The following is a 13,613-nucleotide window of genomic DNA, read 5'->3' as shown; positions in this document are numbered from 1 at the left end:
AATTCCTTCCCCAGGACTCACCAGCTCTTCTGGGGGTGGGGTACGAGTCATTCCCTCTATAGGACTGCCAGCTGGCACATCAGGTACCCTGGCCCCAACCACAGTGAAGCAGGGGACAAGAGCAAAGTACACACTCTCTCAGCTAGGTCTGGGGGTCAGATACCTGCATCCTGAAGCCTACTGTTCTGTCCTTCTGGATGTGGCTTTTGTGGAGGTGCAAAACAAGCAATGAAAAGTGTCCTCATCAGTGTCTGAGGTCTCTAGACTCCAGCTGGGGTCCCATTATTGCAAACCCAAAAACACAGATGAGCTGGAAGCCAAAGCAGGATGGAATCTTTCCAGGTGAGGAGAGGGCTTCTTTTAGGTGAGGCTAGATTGGCTTCTCACTTGGATAGCTTATATAAGAGGCTCATGGCAGTACATGGACCTGTGTATTTGATATCTTTCTGGGTTTCTTTGGAGGTGGGAAGAACAATAGTTTGGCACCTGATAGCTTTTCAAAGGGAAAAATTCTCCACTTGATTCAAAAAAGGGAGGTTAGAGGCAGGATGGTAATGTAATAGATAAAACAGAAACCTTAACAAGTGGAATTTATGGATACACTTAGGCCCCAGGCCTATCTAAGCACTTTACATCATTATCCCATTTAAACCTTACAATAGCTCTAAGCAGTAAATAGTATCATGATTCCCATTTTAAAGATGAAATAACCAAGATTTGAAGACACCAAATAAGTTACGTAAGATTCCTGCCCATCCGGCTGACTGCAGAGCCCATGCTTCCAGGCACCACATGGTAGGACTGCTAAAGTTAGAGATGAGGGATCTGGTGTCCTAAAGGGAAAGCCTATAAGCTCAGGTGGATGAGCTCTTCGGGGTGCCATGAAAACAGGGCAAGAAAGGGTGAACTTATAAGAAAAGAGAGGAGAGGTAAGGAGTTAAGATCCTTGCTCTGTGAGGGAGATCCTTATTCTTGAGGTGGAAACAACCACACAACCGTTTTGCTAGGATATGTAACAGAAAGCATATTGACTTAGACTCAAACCATGGCCCCATGTTTGGATAAATCAACTTAATCTCTTCAATCTTAGTTTTCCCCATCTATAAAATGGGCTTAATTAAAGCTATCCTGCAAATCTGTTATAAGGATTGGATTTAATGTGGGCAGAGTTGAGCATGGTAACTGGGACATTGTAGGTGCAGAATGAACAGATGTTATTAGTGTCAGTCATATTTCGCTATGCCTGGAGTCAGTGCATAAATAGATAGGATCTTCAGCCTCATGTGAACTAGCTAATGAGTGATGACTGAATAGAGAAGTAGGGAAATAAAAGTGAAATAGTGTATTTTCATTTTGTATTGACATTGCTTTCATGTGACTAAGTCCCTACTAATTAACATTGAATTATAAATAATACTCCATATTCCTGGAAATCAATGGACCTGCAATGAAAAATAACGCAGAAGGAAGAACAGTGTCCTTACCTCACAAAACATAGGCAACTTTTTGGCAAAATCCACCACTCTGGTAATTGCTGGTGTAATGATTTTTGTAAAATGGCTGAAGGCTTCCAAGTCAACCTTTCCACCTTCTGGGGCATTTACTATTGGTGCTTGTCCAATATCTTCCGGCTAAGGAGGAGAAACAAGAAAGATTTTAAATGAAGAACACGAAGGGATCTTTATCATCGTTCTCATGTGGCAGAAAAATCTCTTCTGAATTGACATGTTATGCAATTTCCGGTTTTCTCTTTGCTCATTATTAAACTATGTCGCTTTCTGTAGTTCAATTTTCTGAGCAAAGTTACTGTCTTGGCCGTTGTTTTAAGAGCTGCTGGTGATAATGTTCACAGAATTGCGGCTGCAGAATTAAAGTGAGAGAAAGAGGGAGGCAGAGGGAAACAACAGGAACTTGGATCCTGCTTCTAAACGCATGAAGGATGCCTGGTGACATATGTGCTAGGGGCTCTGGGGTGGCATTTTCAGAGCCCTGCACATTCTGGCATTTGTGGGCCATGATGGAGGAGTGTGATGGGGATGCCCTGGTGATGAGGGAGCAGAAGGTAAGCTGAAGACAAAACACCCGCTGACATCCCCCTAACCACCGCCACCTCCCCAACTCCTAGGTGGGATATGTGTGACATTCTTCCAGAAAACGGTCTTTTTTTTTTTTTTCTTTCCATTTTTAAAAGTCTTTATTTATTTATTTTATTGTGTTCAATTAGCCAACGTATAATACATCATTTTGATGTAGTGTCTGACAGTCTTAATGTTAATACTTTGCTAGAAGGGAAAAACAACTTGAGCTCGACAATTACAGGGCCTCCAGTATCCTGAGAGTCTTCTGCCAATGAAAGAGTCTTCGCATATAAAAGAGTCTTAGCATATTAAAGTCCATTTGGACACCTCTGTTTTTCCTTATCTCTCCCAACTCCCAAGTATATAATCAGCCATTCCTCAGGACCCCAGTATAGTAGCTCTTTCTGCCCATGGGTCCTGTCCCCGAACTTTAATAAAATTACCTTTTTACACCAAAGACTTCAGCTCTGGACCTCACCAACATTCCCAAACTCCCATCATTGGCAAGAAGCACCCCGTGGATTCATTCTTGCTTTTGACCTAGCAGCTGGGTCTCGAAGTTCACATCTGCCCTATAGACGCTAGTTGGAGGAGGTCTTGTGGGGCTGAGGGGCACCTCTAGGTCGCTTGGAGGAACTGAGCTGTGTAAACTTGGCAAGCTTTCAGGCAGACACACTAGTGTCTGTTTTTCCCACTAGTGTTATACTAGTAACACTAGAATTACTAGTATTCAGTGTCCCCGGGGGCACTTCTCTGCCCTTGGCTTGCCCGGGAACAAAAGCCATAGCCTCAAAGCCATAGCTACTCAAAGGGTGGTGTAGCAGCTTGGGTATCATCTGGGCACTTGTTAGAAAGGCAGAATCTCAGCCGCCCCCTCCCCCCTGTCCTAATGGTACAGAACCAGCATTTTAGCAAGTCCCCAGGTGCTTGTATCACTCACGTTAGCCTCCCCAGTGTACTTTGGTACTCTCCAGCTCCTTAGCTGAGGGTTCCAAGACCACCATGGTCTCTCACCATCTGCTATTGCCACCTGTGTTACCTACCAGGAACAGTTCCCTCTGTTGCCCTTTCTCGTTGTTGTCATAATTATGACCACCATTTATCTGTGGCCTGCCAGAGAGCCACCCCTTTGAGCAAGTACATTATCTCAAGTGGTTTTCATACAATCCTGATTGGCAGGTGAGAAAACAAAGGACTCAAGGAGGTTAAGAACGATCCCCTGAGGCCAGGACTAGATCTTGGTCACGCAGCCTCTACCCAGCAATCTGCCAGGAACCCCACATCTACCCCATACTTCAAGGCTTTTACAACTGATACAGTTTGTTTTTGTTTTTGTTTTTTCAAAGATTTATGTTTCTGAGAGAGCAAGCACTCATGTGCAGCCCTGACGTGGGACTTGATCCCATGACCCTGGGATCATGACCTGAGCCAAAATCAAGAGTCAGATGTTCAACTGACTGAGCCACAAAGGTGCTCCACAGCCTGTACACTTTTCATACCACGGGGCAAAATTCTACTCCTACTATTTCCCTTACCATTCTCTCCCATTACCTTACTAGAAGTTGTGAAGGTGATGGGAGGGGTCAGAGACTCAAGCCTATCCCATGGCCTGGAGCCACAGTGAACAGACTAGAACCAGGCACCCAGGGTTGGGAGAGGTGGGACGGTGGGCAGAGATGGGCAGGAGGATCTGGCACTGAGAACTAGTCAAGCAAAGCTGAATCTCTTACTCTCAGAGTCATGAGGACACTGCTGGTGACAAGACTATAGCTTGCCTACAGCCGTGGTCCCCAAACTTGCTTGCATCAGAATCACTTGATGGGTTCCCATGTCCAGAGTTTCTGATACTGTAGGTCAGGGATAGAGCCCGGGAATCTGCATGTCTAACAACTTCCCAGGGCATGCTGATGCTGCTGGTCTGGGACTACACTTTGAGAACCACTTGACTGGCAATAACACATCCAGCTCAGAGGAATCCAGTTACCATTTTCTTCCCACAGCTCTCCAATTATTGCTCACATCTAATTCTTAGCACAAAGGAAAGCAAAGGATGACTCTCTTACTGACATGTTACTAGGGCACCAGGGTCAACAGGAGCAGCCCAGGCCCTCTCCAAAGGTGTGGTAGGAGCTGTGGTTACAGCCTAGGGGAGGATTTAAAATACATTACATAACAAACTGGCAGCATTGACCTTTTTTGGGTTATCCAGTAGGTTCTTCTGTTTATTTTATTTTATTTTTTATTGTTTGCTTTGCCAGCAGCAGTGAATGGGAAAGGAAACTAGTCTGTCATGTTATCATAGTCAGTGATGATGTTTTGGGGCAACAGTTGGTGTGGGAAGCCCATGGGAGGCAACTGCTTTGCTGGCTTTCTGGATGCAGAGAGAATTGATGGAATAATCACACGTACAGCTTCCTTTTCTCTCTCTCTGCCTGTCTTTCTCACATGGACTGAACGAAGGGATAAGGCACATCAGGTCCTCCTCTGGGCATTGCTTCTCCTGGCATTTGTCACCTCCTTACTGGTCTCCCCCCACCCCAGAAATGAGTCTCATCTCACCTGCCTTGCTTATTTTACAACTCTGTTACGAAGATTGACTGATAAGAGGAATGTGGTCATACCTTAAGAAAGGGAGTTTTATATACACATGCACACACACACACACATAAGGTGAGTTTTTTTTAGAAATAAAAATAAAATAATAATATTTTTATATTTTTACAGTTTGGCTTGGTTGAGTCTAAATGTCTTGTCACTGAACACGGATAGATCTAATCTGATTGTATTTAATGGTATTCAGTGTCCTTTGAAATGTCGGTTAAGTTAATACCGATTTTAAAAAATTTCCATTTAATCTCTGGGTTCATGGGGCATTTGAATCACATCTGTGATACCGCTAAAGGTTTGAAAAAAGGAGGGGAGTTTTATAAGGAAATATGGCAATTTTAATTAAAATTAAACTTAAAAAGGTAACCACATCACAAGCTTTTCTGTTGAAAAATAAATAGCAGGGTAAGGAAAAAAATAAATAGCAGGGTAGGGTATTTAGTGGAAAATACGATTGCTAGAAATAAAATCATATACAAAGTCAAGGCTTTTTATTATATTAAGCTTTATTCCCATAATGGATCTTGGATACCAGAAGAAAATGGATAGATAGATAAATAGAGTCTATGAATTGACCTGAGTCAACACATGAGGTATGAGAAATTAAGGTTGAGCACTGTAACCCTGTCTGTGACCTCCCTAAAGATTTTTTTACATTGTTTGCTACAATATTTGGAAGATGTTAGAAATAAAGAAGAGTACAAGGGTGCCTGGGTGGCTCAGTGGGTTAAAGCCTCTGCCTTCGGCTCAGGTCATTATCCCAGGGTCCTGGGATCGAGCCCTGCATTGGGCTCTCTGCTTGGCGGGGGGCCTACTTCCTCCTCTCTCTCTCTGCCTGCCTCTCTGCCTACTTGTGGTCTCTGTCTGTCAAATAAATAAATAAAATCTTAAAAAAAAAATAAAGAAGAGTACAAATAGTTGACATCAATTGACCCTATTAGACACGTTGATATAGCTAATAGGTTTGTAATCCATGACATGAGATATATTTGCTTACCCCAACCTCCCACCACCACCCCAAAGAGCATGCACTGGGATCAAGCTCAGGTACCGATGATAAGTTACCAAGGTAGACTGTGGGCAAAGCCTGGTTTTTACCTCTGTGGCTCAAACTGCCTTAGCTTTCTCACTGGGGGGCTTCCAGTTCTCATTCTGACTTTCCTCCTGCTTGGCTGCCCTACTGGACCTCCTGAGCCAGTTCATCCTACCTATTCATGTCTCCTGCTCAACTTGCTTTGCACTTTTGCTGCCTTTCCTCCTGACTTTTGCTTTCTCTCAAGTCCCCACTTCCATCTTATCTTTGCCAATTCCAAATCCTATCCCACTCAAATTCTGTTTTCTCTTCGAAGTCTTCCCAGATGACCTGTGTGAAATGAGGCCTATCTCACAGGAACACAGATTGTGGGCCATGTACATCACTCATGGCATTCAGCATTTATTACTATCACTTTTTATTGCGTTATGTAGGTATGCAGTAAGATATAAACTTCTTGGGTGGGAGGCATAAGCTTTAAGGTTGTCTCCTGTGTGGAAAACATTGAGCTAAAAGGTGGAGGACAGAATGCTTTTTGGTTGGTTGAGTGAATAAATGTATGTTTATACATGTTGAACCAATATTTATTCAGCAACTACTATGGAGCCCGGCCTGGTACTAGATGCTGAGGTTACATCAATGAACAATGCACCCTCAAGGAACTTTCACTGTATTGAAATATAAAGAATATTTATATAATAAATATTTATAAATATTTATAATAAAAATATAATAATAAAATATTTATTTAATAATTATTTATTAAAATATTTATAAATAAATAAATAAAATATTAAAATAATAAAAATATTTATAATATAAATATAAATATTTATAAATATAAAGACAATATAAAGAATATTCTCACAGAAGAATTTTTATTTGTGATTAGACTGGAGGCAACATGATAGTATGCGGGGGTCAGAAGGGAGGTGGGCAGCCTAGGACTCTTTGAGAAGTGATGTGTAAGCTTTAACTGGAAGAATGTCATGAAGGTAACACTCCACAGAGCCAGAGGAAGAAAATTAAAGACAAAGGGAAAAGCCCGTGCCAAGTCCCAAGGCCAGAAAGGAGGCCCATGTAGTTGGATCCCAGAGATGGCATGAGATGAGGCACAGGGGCAGGCGAGGGTCTCATGATGATGGCCTCTGGGGAAGGGGAAGGGATGGGCTTATGCAGTGTGGCTCCACTGAGGGACTTCAAATAAGAGGGCAGCAGGATGAGAATTTGGGTTGTTATGTGGAGTAGGAATGTGGTAAGCCAGATGAAGAAATGGCCCTGTGGCACTAGCTGTTTGGGCAGGACATAAAGTGATCTGGACTATGGGGTGACAGTAGACATGGAGAGAAGTGGAAGAACTCAAACTTCTCTTGGGAGCTGGACATAGGGCTTTCTGACTGACTGGATGTGGCGTGCAGGCCAATTAGGAATCCAGGATATCTCCTTGGGGCAGTGGTGGGGATGGGGGCATGAAGGGAGAGAGATTCAGGGGTGTGTGCACGGGTGGGCTTCTACTAGCTTACTTGTGTCACTAGCTGCTGATACACAAAGGGAGACTAGGTGCCTTTCTGCTTTGACTGTTCATCAGTATTGTTCAAGGTGAGTAGCAGATGCTGCCCATTGACCTCTTTGCTGTGGCTGGCTCAGAGCTGAGGGCTATGTGGCTTGAACTTACAGCTCTCTAGCACAAGCAGAGTGGGATGGGGCCAGATGGGACTTGTACCTTCCTTTGCGAGATCACAGGGTATCTTCTTACACCTTCATAAGGAGGTGAGCAGGAAGGCCCAGACCAATGGTGATTAAAGGTCCTTGGGCTTTGGGATATTACTTCAGGCTCTCCCTTTTCCCAGGATAAGCAGGGATGGACATGAGGTGAGAATTGTAGGGATAATGCATATAGGAACAACTTACATCGCTGTTAATGATGTGCTGGGCACTTATATCTGCAACTTTTATACCTTGTGATGTAAAGTCGCCTGAGCCTTAGAGAGGTGAAGGAATTTGCTTAAAGTCATGTAACCAAAAAGCAATATACATACATACACACATACATATATACATATACATGTGTGTGTGTATATATACATATATAGTTCAATGCTTGTCTTTGTTGCTTTAAATAAATATATATACACATATGTGTATGTGTACATATATTTATTTAAATATTAGATGTATTATGTAATGTAAACATATAATATTATACATATAATACATATTATTATATGTATATATAAAGCAACACAGACAAGCATTGAACTCAGGCTGTCTGGTTGAATCTCCATGCACATGACTATGACCCTGCCTTCTGACGCAGTTATAATTTTGGGAGTTCGACACCTTCCTGACTTGGTTGCTCTTGCTTTATGACCTGTCCACGCATACCACATGTGGCCAAATCACCCATCCTGGTTGGCCCTTCTGCTTATGCCCCTTTCCTTAGACTTTCCCAGTGGATCATGTGTGAAATCAGTCAGTAGCTCTGCTGGGGGAAAGTTGGGCAGCCCGGTCCTTGTTCTGATGGTCACATTTTACACTTTACACTCATCCAAAGCTGTACCTTCGCATGCGAATGAAGGGAGCAGAATAATAACACCGCGTCAACAGACAATATTATTGCTGCTATGGGCTTTACTCCAAATTGAGTGTCTTCCCACCCCTGGGAGGTGTAGAAGTGAATTACCCGTGGCAGAGACACTGCTTCCCGTGTTTGGCTCAGATGGCCCCTGTTCCCTTCTCAGTGTACTTCTCTGTTTCATCATCGCTGTCACCACACCCAAAGGGTGGTTACATTGGGCACTTCTGTAACATCAGGGATTTGGGTGGATTGGAGAAAACTAGAAAATTATGATTTAAGTGCTTTTGGAAGTAGTTTTAAAGAGTGGCTTTGGAATTATGAAAATCTACATGGCTTTTTAAAAAGTTTATTTGCCAATGACTCTCATTTCTATAGACACAAATACAGATTTGAAACCCAGGTCGAACCAGCAGTCTCTACTTCTGACTTGAGTCCTGATGTTAGGGTGAAAAGTGATGAAGAATATTCTTTTGGGGGAATAAGTGATTTTCCTCTTCCAGATAAGTGAGTACGTGCAGTTTTTAGGACAACATATAATTTTTAGTTCCCTCTGATATATTAGTATACTATTGTTAACATAATAGGTCTCTTCAAATTCTTTCTCAGCAGAAGATGGGCCATCATCACATACAAATAAATGAAATAATATGCATAGCAGTGTTATAAGTAGAATAGAGGCAGCCGCACGGGAGACACAAATCCTAATGTGTAGAAGCTTATTCAGACATGAATATCGTTTAGCAAAGCTGCCTTTGATTAAGGATTCTTAATGTCCTTACAAGAATAATTCACTGCTCAGTGAAATTTTTATCCTGAGCATACATACTCAATTGGAGTCACTCTTCTGCAAGGGGCATGTGTAAATATGTAAACTAGGCTGAGACACAGGGCTTACTGTACTGTCTCTGAGGATGGGCCAGTGGAACTGTACATTCTGTTTCATGATATCTATTGCGTTCTGTCCTGGTTATCTATGCTGTGCAAAAAACTGTGGCTTAAAACAACAGATTTCTACTGTTACGCAGAGTTGATGGGCTCAGCCAGGTGTTCTCACTTAGGATCCCTCATATAGTTGTTCTTAAATGGAAACAGAGGCTGGTGTCATCTGAGACTTCTTTACCCACATTTCTGGTCTCTTGTCTGGCACCAGATTCAGCCTTAAAAGTCACTCTGCTAAAATCTGTTGCTTAAAGGAATCCCAAGCCCAGCCTCTGTTCAATGAGAGAGAAACAGACTTTACCTCTCTATGGGAGAAAATGAGCTGTATATACAGGGAAGAAAGGCTGTAATGGCAGCCATCTTTGACAAGAGCTACCACAGGTCTCAACCACACATAGGATCGACACTGCAGTGACAATACTAAATGGAACATGGCCCTTCTGTTGAGGAGATGCTGGGGTGATCCCAGTCATAGAAGGGGATAGGCTGATAGAAATGAAGCTCATTGTAGAGACAGATGGCACTGTAGAGGTATTCAGATACCCCCACCCCCACCATCCTCCTAAGAAAAAATGGCCTGGAGAAGCAGCTTTTTGTATTTGGACCAAGAGGGTTGACAATTTCTTGAATGGATCAAAGATATACAAAATATCTGTCGTCGGCTCCGCCCTGGGAGGGAAACAGGTGGGTAAAACAGTTGCTCTGTGAATGTCTGCTTCCCAAAGAGAACTCTTGTTCCTGGATACCTCATGACCCTGACAAAAAAACTAATGGCAAATCATCCTGTGCCATACTTTCTTTGGTTCTTTCTGTAGATGATCAGACTGATGAAAAGCATTAGGAGCCTTTGAGCTAAAGGTGCAGACCTGCTTTTTAACCATTAGCCAATCGTGTCTTCTTTGCTAAGAGATCACAAGACATAAAGGGATATGAATGTATTTTACTGCATAGAGTTTGTTTCTTAGCTTTCAGGCACAGCTCATGCCACCTCCTCAGAGAGACCTTTCTGACCACCCTGTTCAGAGAAGGAAGTCTCTCTCTGTTTCCAAATTTCTATAACTCTGCCCCATCACGATGTTTGTTTTCCTCACTGCACATACCACCACCTGTATTCATCTTGTTTGTTTAATCCTTATTGTTTTTCTCCCTCCACCAGAATAGAGCTGACTTATTCACTTACTGGCACACAGTAGTTGCTCAGTAAATGTCTTTTTTTTTTTTCTTTAAAATAAAAGAATAGACTTTAGAGTCTGGAAAGACGTGCCCTCGTGACCACTGGAATGAATTTAGTTAGACTAGTATTCATTCTCTTTCTGAAGTAGAGAAAACTGAAGTGTAAAAATCCCTAGAAGTCCATATGTGCCCCAAATCTTCCACTTTATTTGAAATTCAGCCTTGGCACTACTCTGAAATCAAGCCTAGAACTGGTTTCTACCATGTCCATTTATGGTTGATACATTTGGGGAAAGGCTAGATTTAGGCTTTGGGTAGGCAGGACCCTATCTTGTTATGCCCCAAATGGATTAGAATTGATCTATCTATTCAGAATTCATGTTTTCTAATTCCTGGCAGATATACCAAAGTAGGCCTGAGGATTCAAGATCAAGAAACTAAAAGGTTGCCCCTCCAAAGGCAGAGAGTCTTTCAAAGGCTCTTTGGGTTTGTGTAGGTGGCCAAGTTGTATAGTGTGGTGATGAAGTGAATGGATCCCGGAGCTGGGGTGTATCCATCACCACTGCTTATAGCTATGGAGCTCTGCAAGCTTCCATAACCTCTCTGCCTCAGTTCTCTGCTTGGTAAAAATGAAGATTTTTACCCACTTCTACCTACACTTTTGACATAGGTTAATATGGAAAGCACTCAAAATGGAACCTGGCACTTGATAAGAGCCATCTAAGTGTTTTCTAATGTTACTGTTCATAGATTCCATGAATAGAGTATGTTAGAACCTATTCTGGACAGCAGTGAAAGTAACTGATAGCAGGTGGATTATGGGCCAGCTTTTCTTTCCAAAAATTTTCTTTAAGGTTGTAATTTTACTGTTTTCATGAAAAAATTATCTCCTTATAATGTTGATGAAAATTATATCCTTACCATGGTGAAAAAAATGTATCTTTTTAAGGACAATTATACACTATACCTTTTCAATGAGGTGGGAAGGAATGTTAATGTAACTTGGAGAGACAAACGGACCCACAGAATATCTGCTGCTGGTGCTCATAAAGATTCCACATCATAAACTAGGGGCATGATCAGTCTCTGAGATGGTCAAACCCTAGCTGGTAGTGGCAGCGTAGGGTAGTCCATCTGATGAGGTGGGTGGACAGCCTGGACTTCTAGGCCTGGCTGCCACTTTCTAGTAGTGTGAAGCTGGGTGAACCAAATAAGGTCTTTGGTTTGGTTTGCATATCTGTGAGATGGGGATAATGATTCTAGCCTAACCAAAAGCATGGTGATGTCCAAAGGAGAAATGAATAGGAAGGACTTTCACAGTGGTTAGTTTTTATAAAAACATCACACACTCATCTTCCAAGAACCTAGAAAGTCCTGTTTCCTCTATATACCTCTATACATCCCAGCCCACACCCCCACCCCCTAATTTCCCTTGTCTCCCTGGACTCGAGTTTCTTTGTTTTAAGCTAAATATTTTGACTTCTATTGACATAAAATTACAGTTGAGATACAGGACACTTTATTCTAGGGGTTATTTTTAAAGGGGATATCTTGGCGTGAGTTTAGGGGGCTAACTATATAAATGGGCATCTGGGAGAAGAAATGGGTATAAAAGAGGAAAGCTGGCAGGTAAAGAAGGTTATAATTAGTTGATTTAAGGCTGGCCTTATTAACAGCAAAAGCAAATGGACTATGTCGCCTAAAAAACTGCTTTAGAATTTAGTGACTCACAAGCAACAGATGGGAGGGGTGACCCTTGTTCTCAAACCGCCCTGGATTCAAATCCTGACTCTTCAAGTCACTTGACTTCTTGGGACTACTATCAGTGAAATGGGGGCAGTCGCACCAGCATCCCAGGGTGATGAGGACTGAGCGAGCTGAAGGGGAAAATGTGGAGCACGCAGCTGATATCTAGCTGTGCCGGGGAGCCTCACCAGGAATTTCCGTTTCTGCTTCCAGTGGCTGCCTTGGGCATTGGTGGCCACATGGGCTTCAGTGACAGTTTTGATGAGCTCCCACTCCTCGTCTGTGGGCTCCGGCTTGTGCCCAATGGATTTCTGCAGCTCTTCCCGCCGTCTTTTCTCCCGGTTCTCCTCAATCAGCTTCCTCTTCGCCAGCCTCTTGCTGTCATCCAGTACCACTAGGAGGGGAAGAAAGATGAGACGAAACGCAGGGACACACGCAGACACTTGGCAGACTGCACATGCGCCCTGGACCACCCACGCACAGATGGCTGAGCAGGTCCTGCAGGGTGGGTCACACTGAAATATTTTCTCTCCTTGGCAGCAAGAGCTGCCATTGACTAGCTGTGGTCCGACTCGAGATCTAATGCAAACTCCCAATGCCTGGCCAGCTTTTGAAACAAAGCTCTGGGGGAAGTTGGGCAGTGAGCATCCCACCTCCACAGAAGGTGGCCCTAAAGAAGAAGGAAGCAGAGGGAAGTAAAATCCGTCCTATCCATGGGTTCCCAGATGAGTCTGTATTCAGTCAATATGAGTCTATAGCCAATTATCTGGATTCACTCCCAGAGTCTCTGTTCCCCTTCTTCTGCCCTCAAATGGCTTAGTAAAAAGCACTTCAGATTAAACAAAAGTTCTGAAACAGTAAACAGGAGGTTAATGACGTCTTCCTCAGATGAAAAGGACCCCAACTCTCTATTAGCTCCCTCAGGAGTCCATTGGAATGAAGCTCGGCCTATCGCAGACTGCCCAGGTACTCACTTTGTTCTAGTCTCTACCTGGTCTACCCTCAACAGTGGTTAAAGAGCCCAGGCTTTGGAATCTAGAAAGAGCTGAGTTTGAATCCTGACACTACCACGTTCTAGCTGTGTGACCTCTGGCAAGTTGCTTAGGCTCCTTGAGCTTTCATTAATTCCTATATAAAACGGGATCAATAATACCCACCTCACAGGGCATTCAAAGTGTTAACGCACTACAGGTGGTCAGTAAATAGAGCCATGACTTTTGCCACTTATGCAAAAGGAATATAAGAAGGACAGAAAACAAGAAACCTCTACTTCTGTGGTTATTTTCCAGAACAAAACCATTTTACCAGACTCTTAGTAACTATCAATGGAATGGAAAGGCTCTGGTTTTATGCTACCGAGTCACAGTATTGTAGAACTGGAAAGAACCTTCGGTATTATCTAGCCCAACTCCCTCCTTTCACAGAGGAGGAAGTTGATCCAGAGAAATCATGACTTGCC

General features: G+C 42.9%; 1 protein-coding gene across 14 annotated transcripts in view; it reads right to left on the bottom strand.

Moving 5' to 3' along the window:
- Nucleotides 1–13,613, bottom strand: part of THRB (thyroid hormone receptor beta) — a 384,236-nt gene that overhangs the window by 16,486 nt on the left and 354,137 nt on the right. For all 14 annotated transcript variants that reach the window (XM_059162483.1, XM_059162479.1, XM_059162477.1 and 11 more), the window contains 2 exons: nt 12,343–12,548; nt 1,485–1,631 (listed from right to left, as the gene is read on the bottom strand). In XM_059162483.1, the coding sequence (XP_059018466.1) occupies nt 1,485–1,631; nt 12,343–12,548 (353 nt within the window). The remainder of the gene's footprint in view (nt 1–1,484; nt 1,632–12,342; nt 12,549–13,613) is intronic.

The sequence above is a fragment of the Mustela lutreola genome, chromosome 2 (assembly GCF_030435805.1).
Source record: "Mustela lutreola isolate mMusLut2 chromosome 2, mMusLut2.pri, whole genome shotgun sequence".
Taxonomy (NCBI): domain Eukaryota; kingdom Metazoa; phylum Chordata; class Mammalia; order Carnivora; family Mustelidae; genus Mustela; species Mustela lutreola.
Note: the sequence above shows the minus strand (reverse complement) of the source record. Positions and strands in the feature narration are given on the sequence as shown.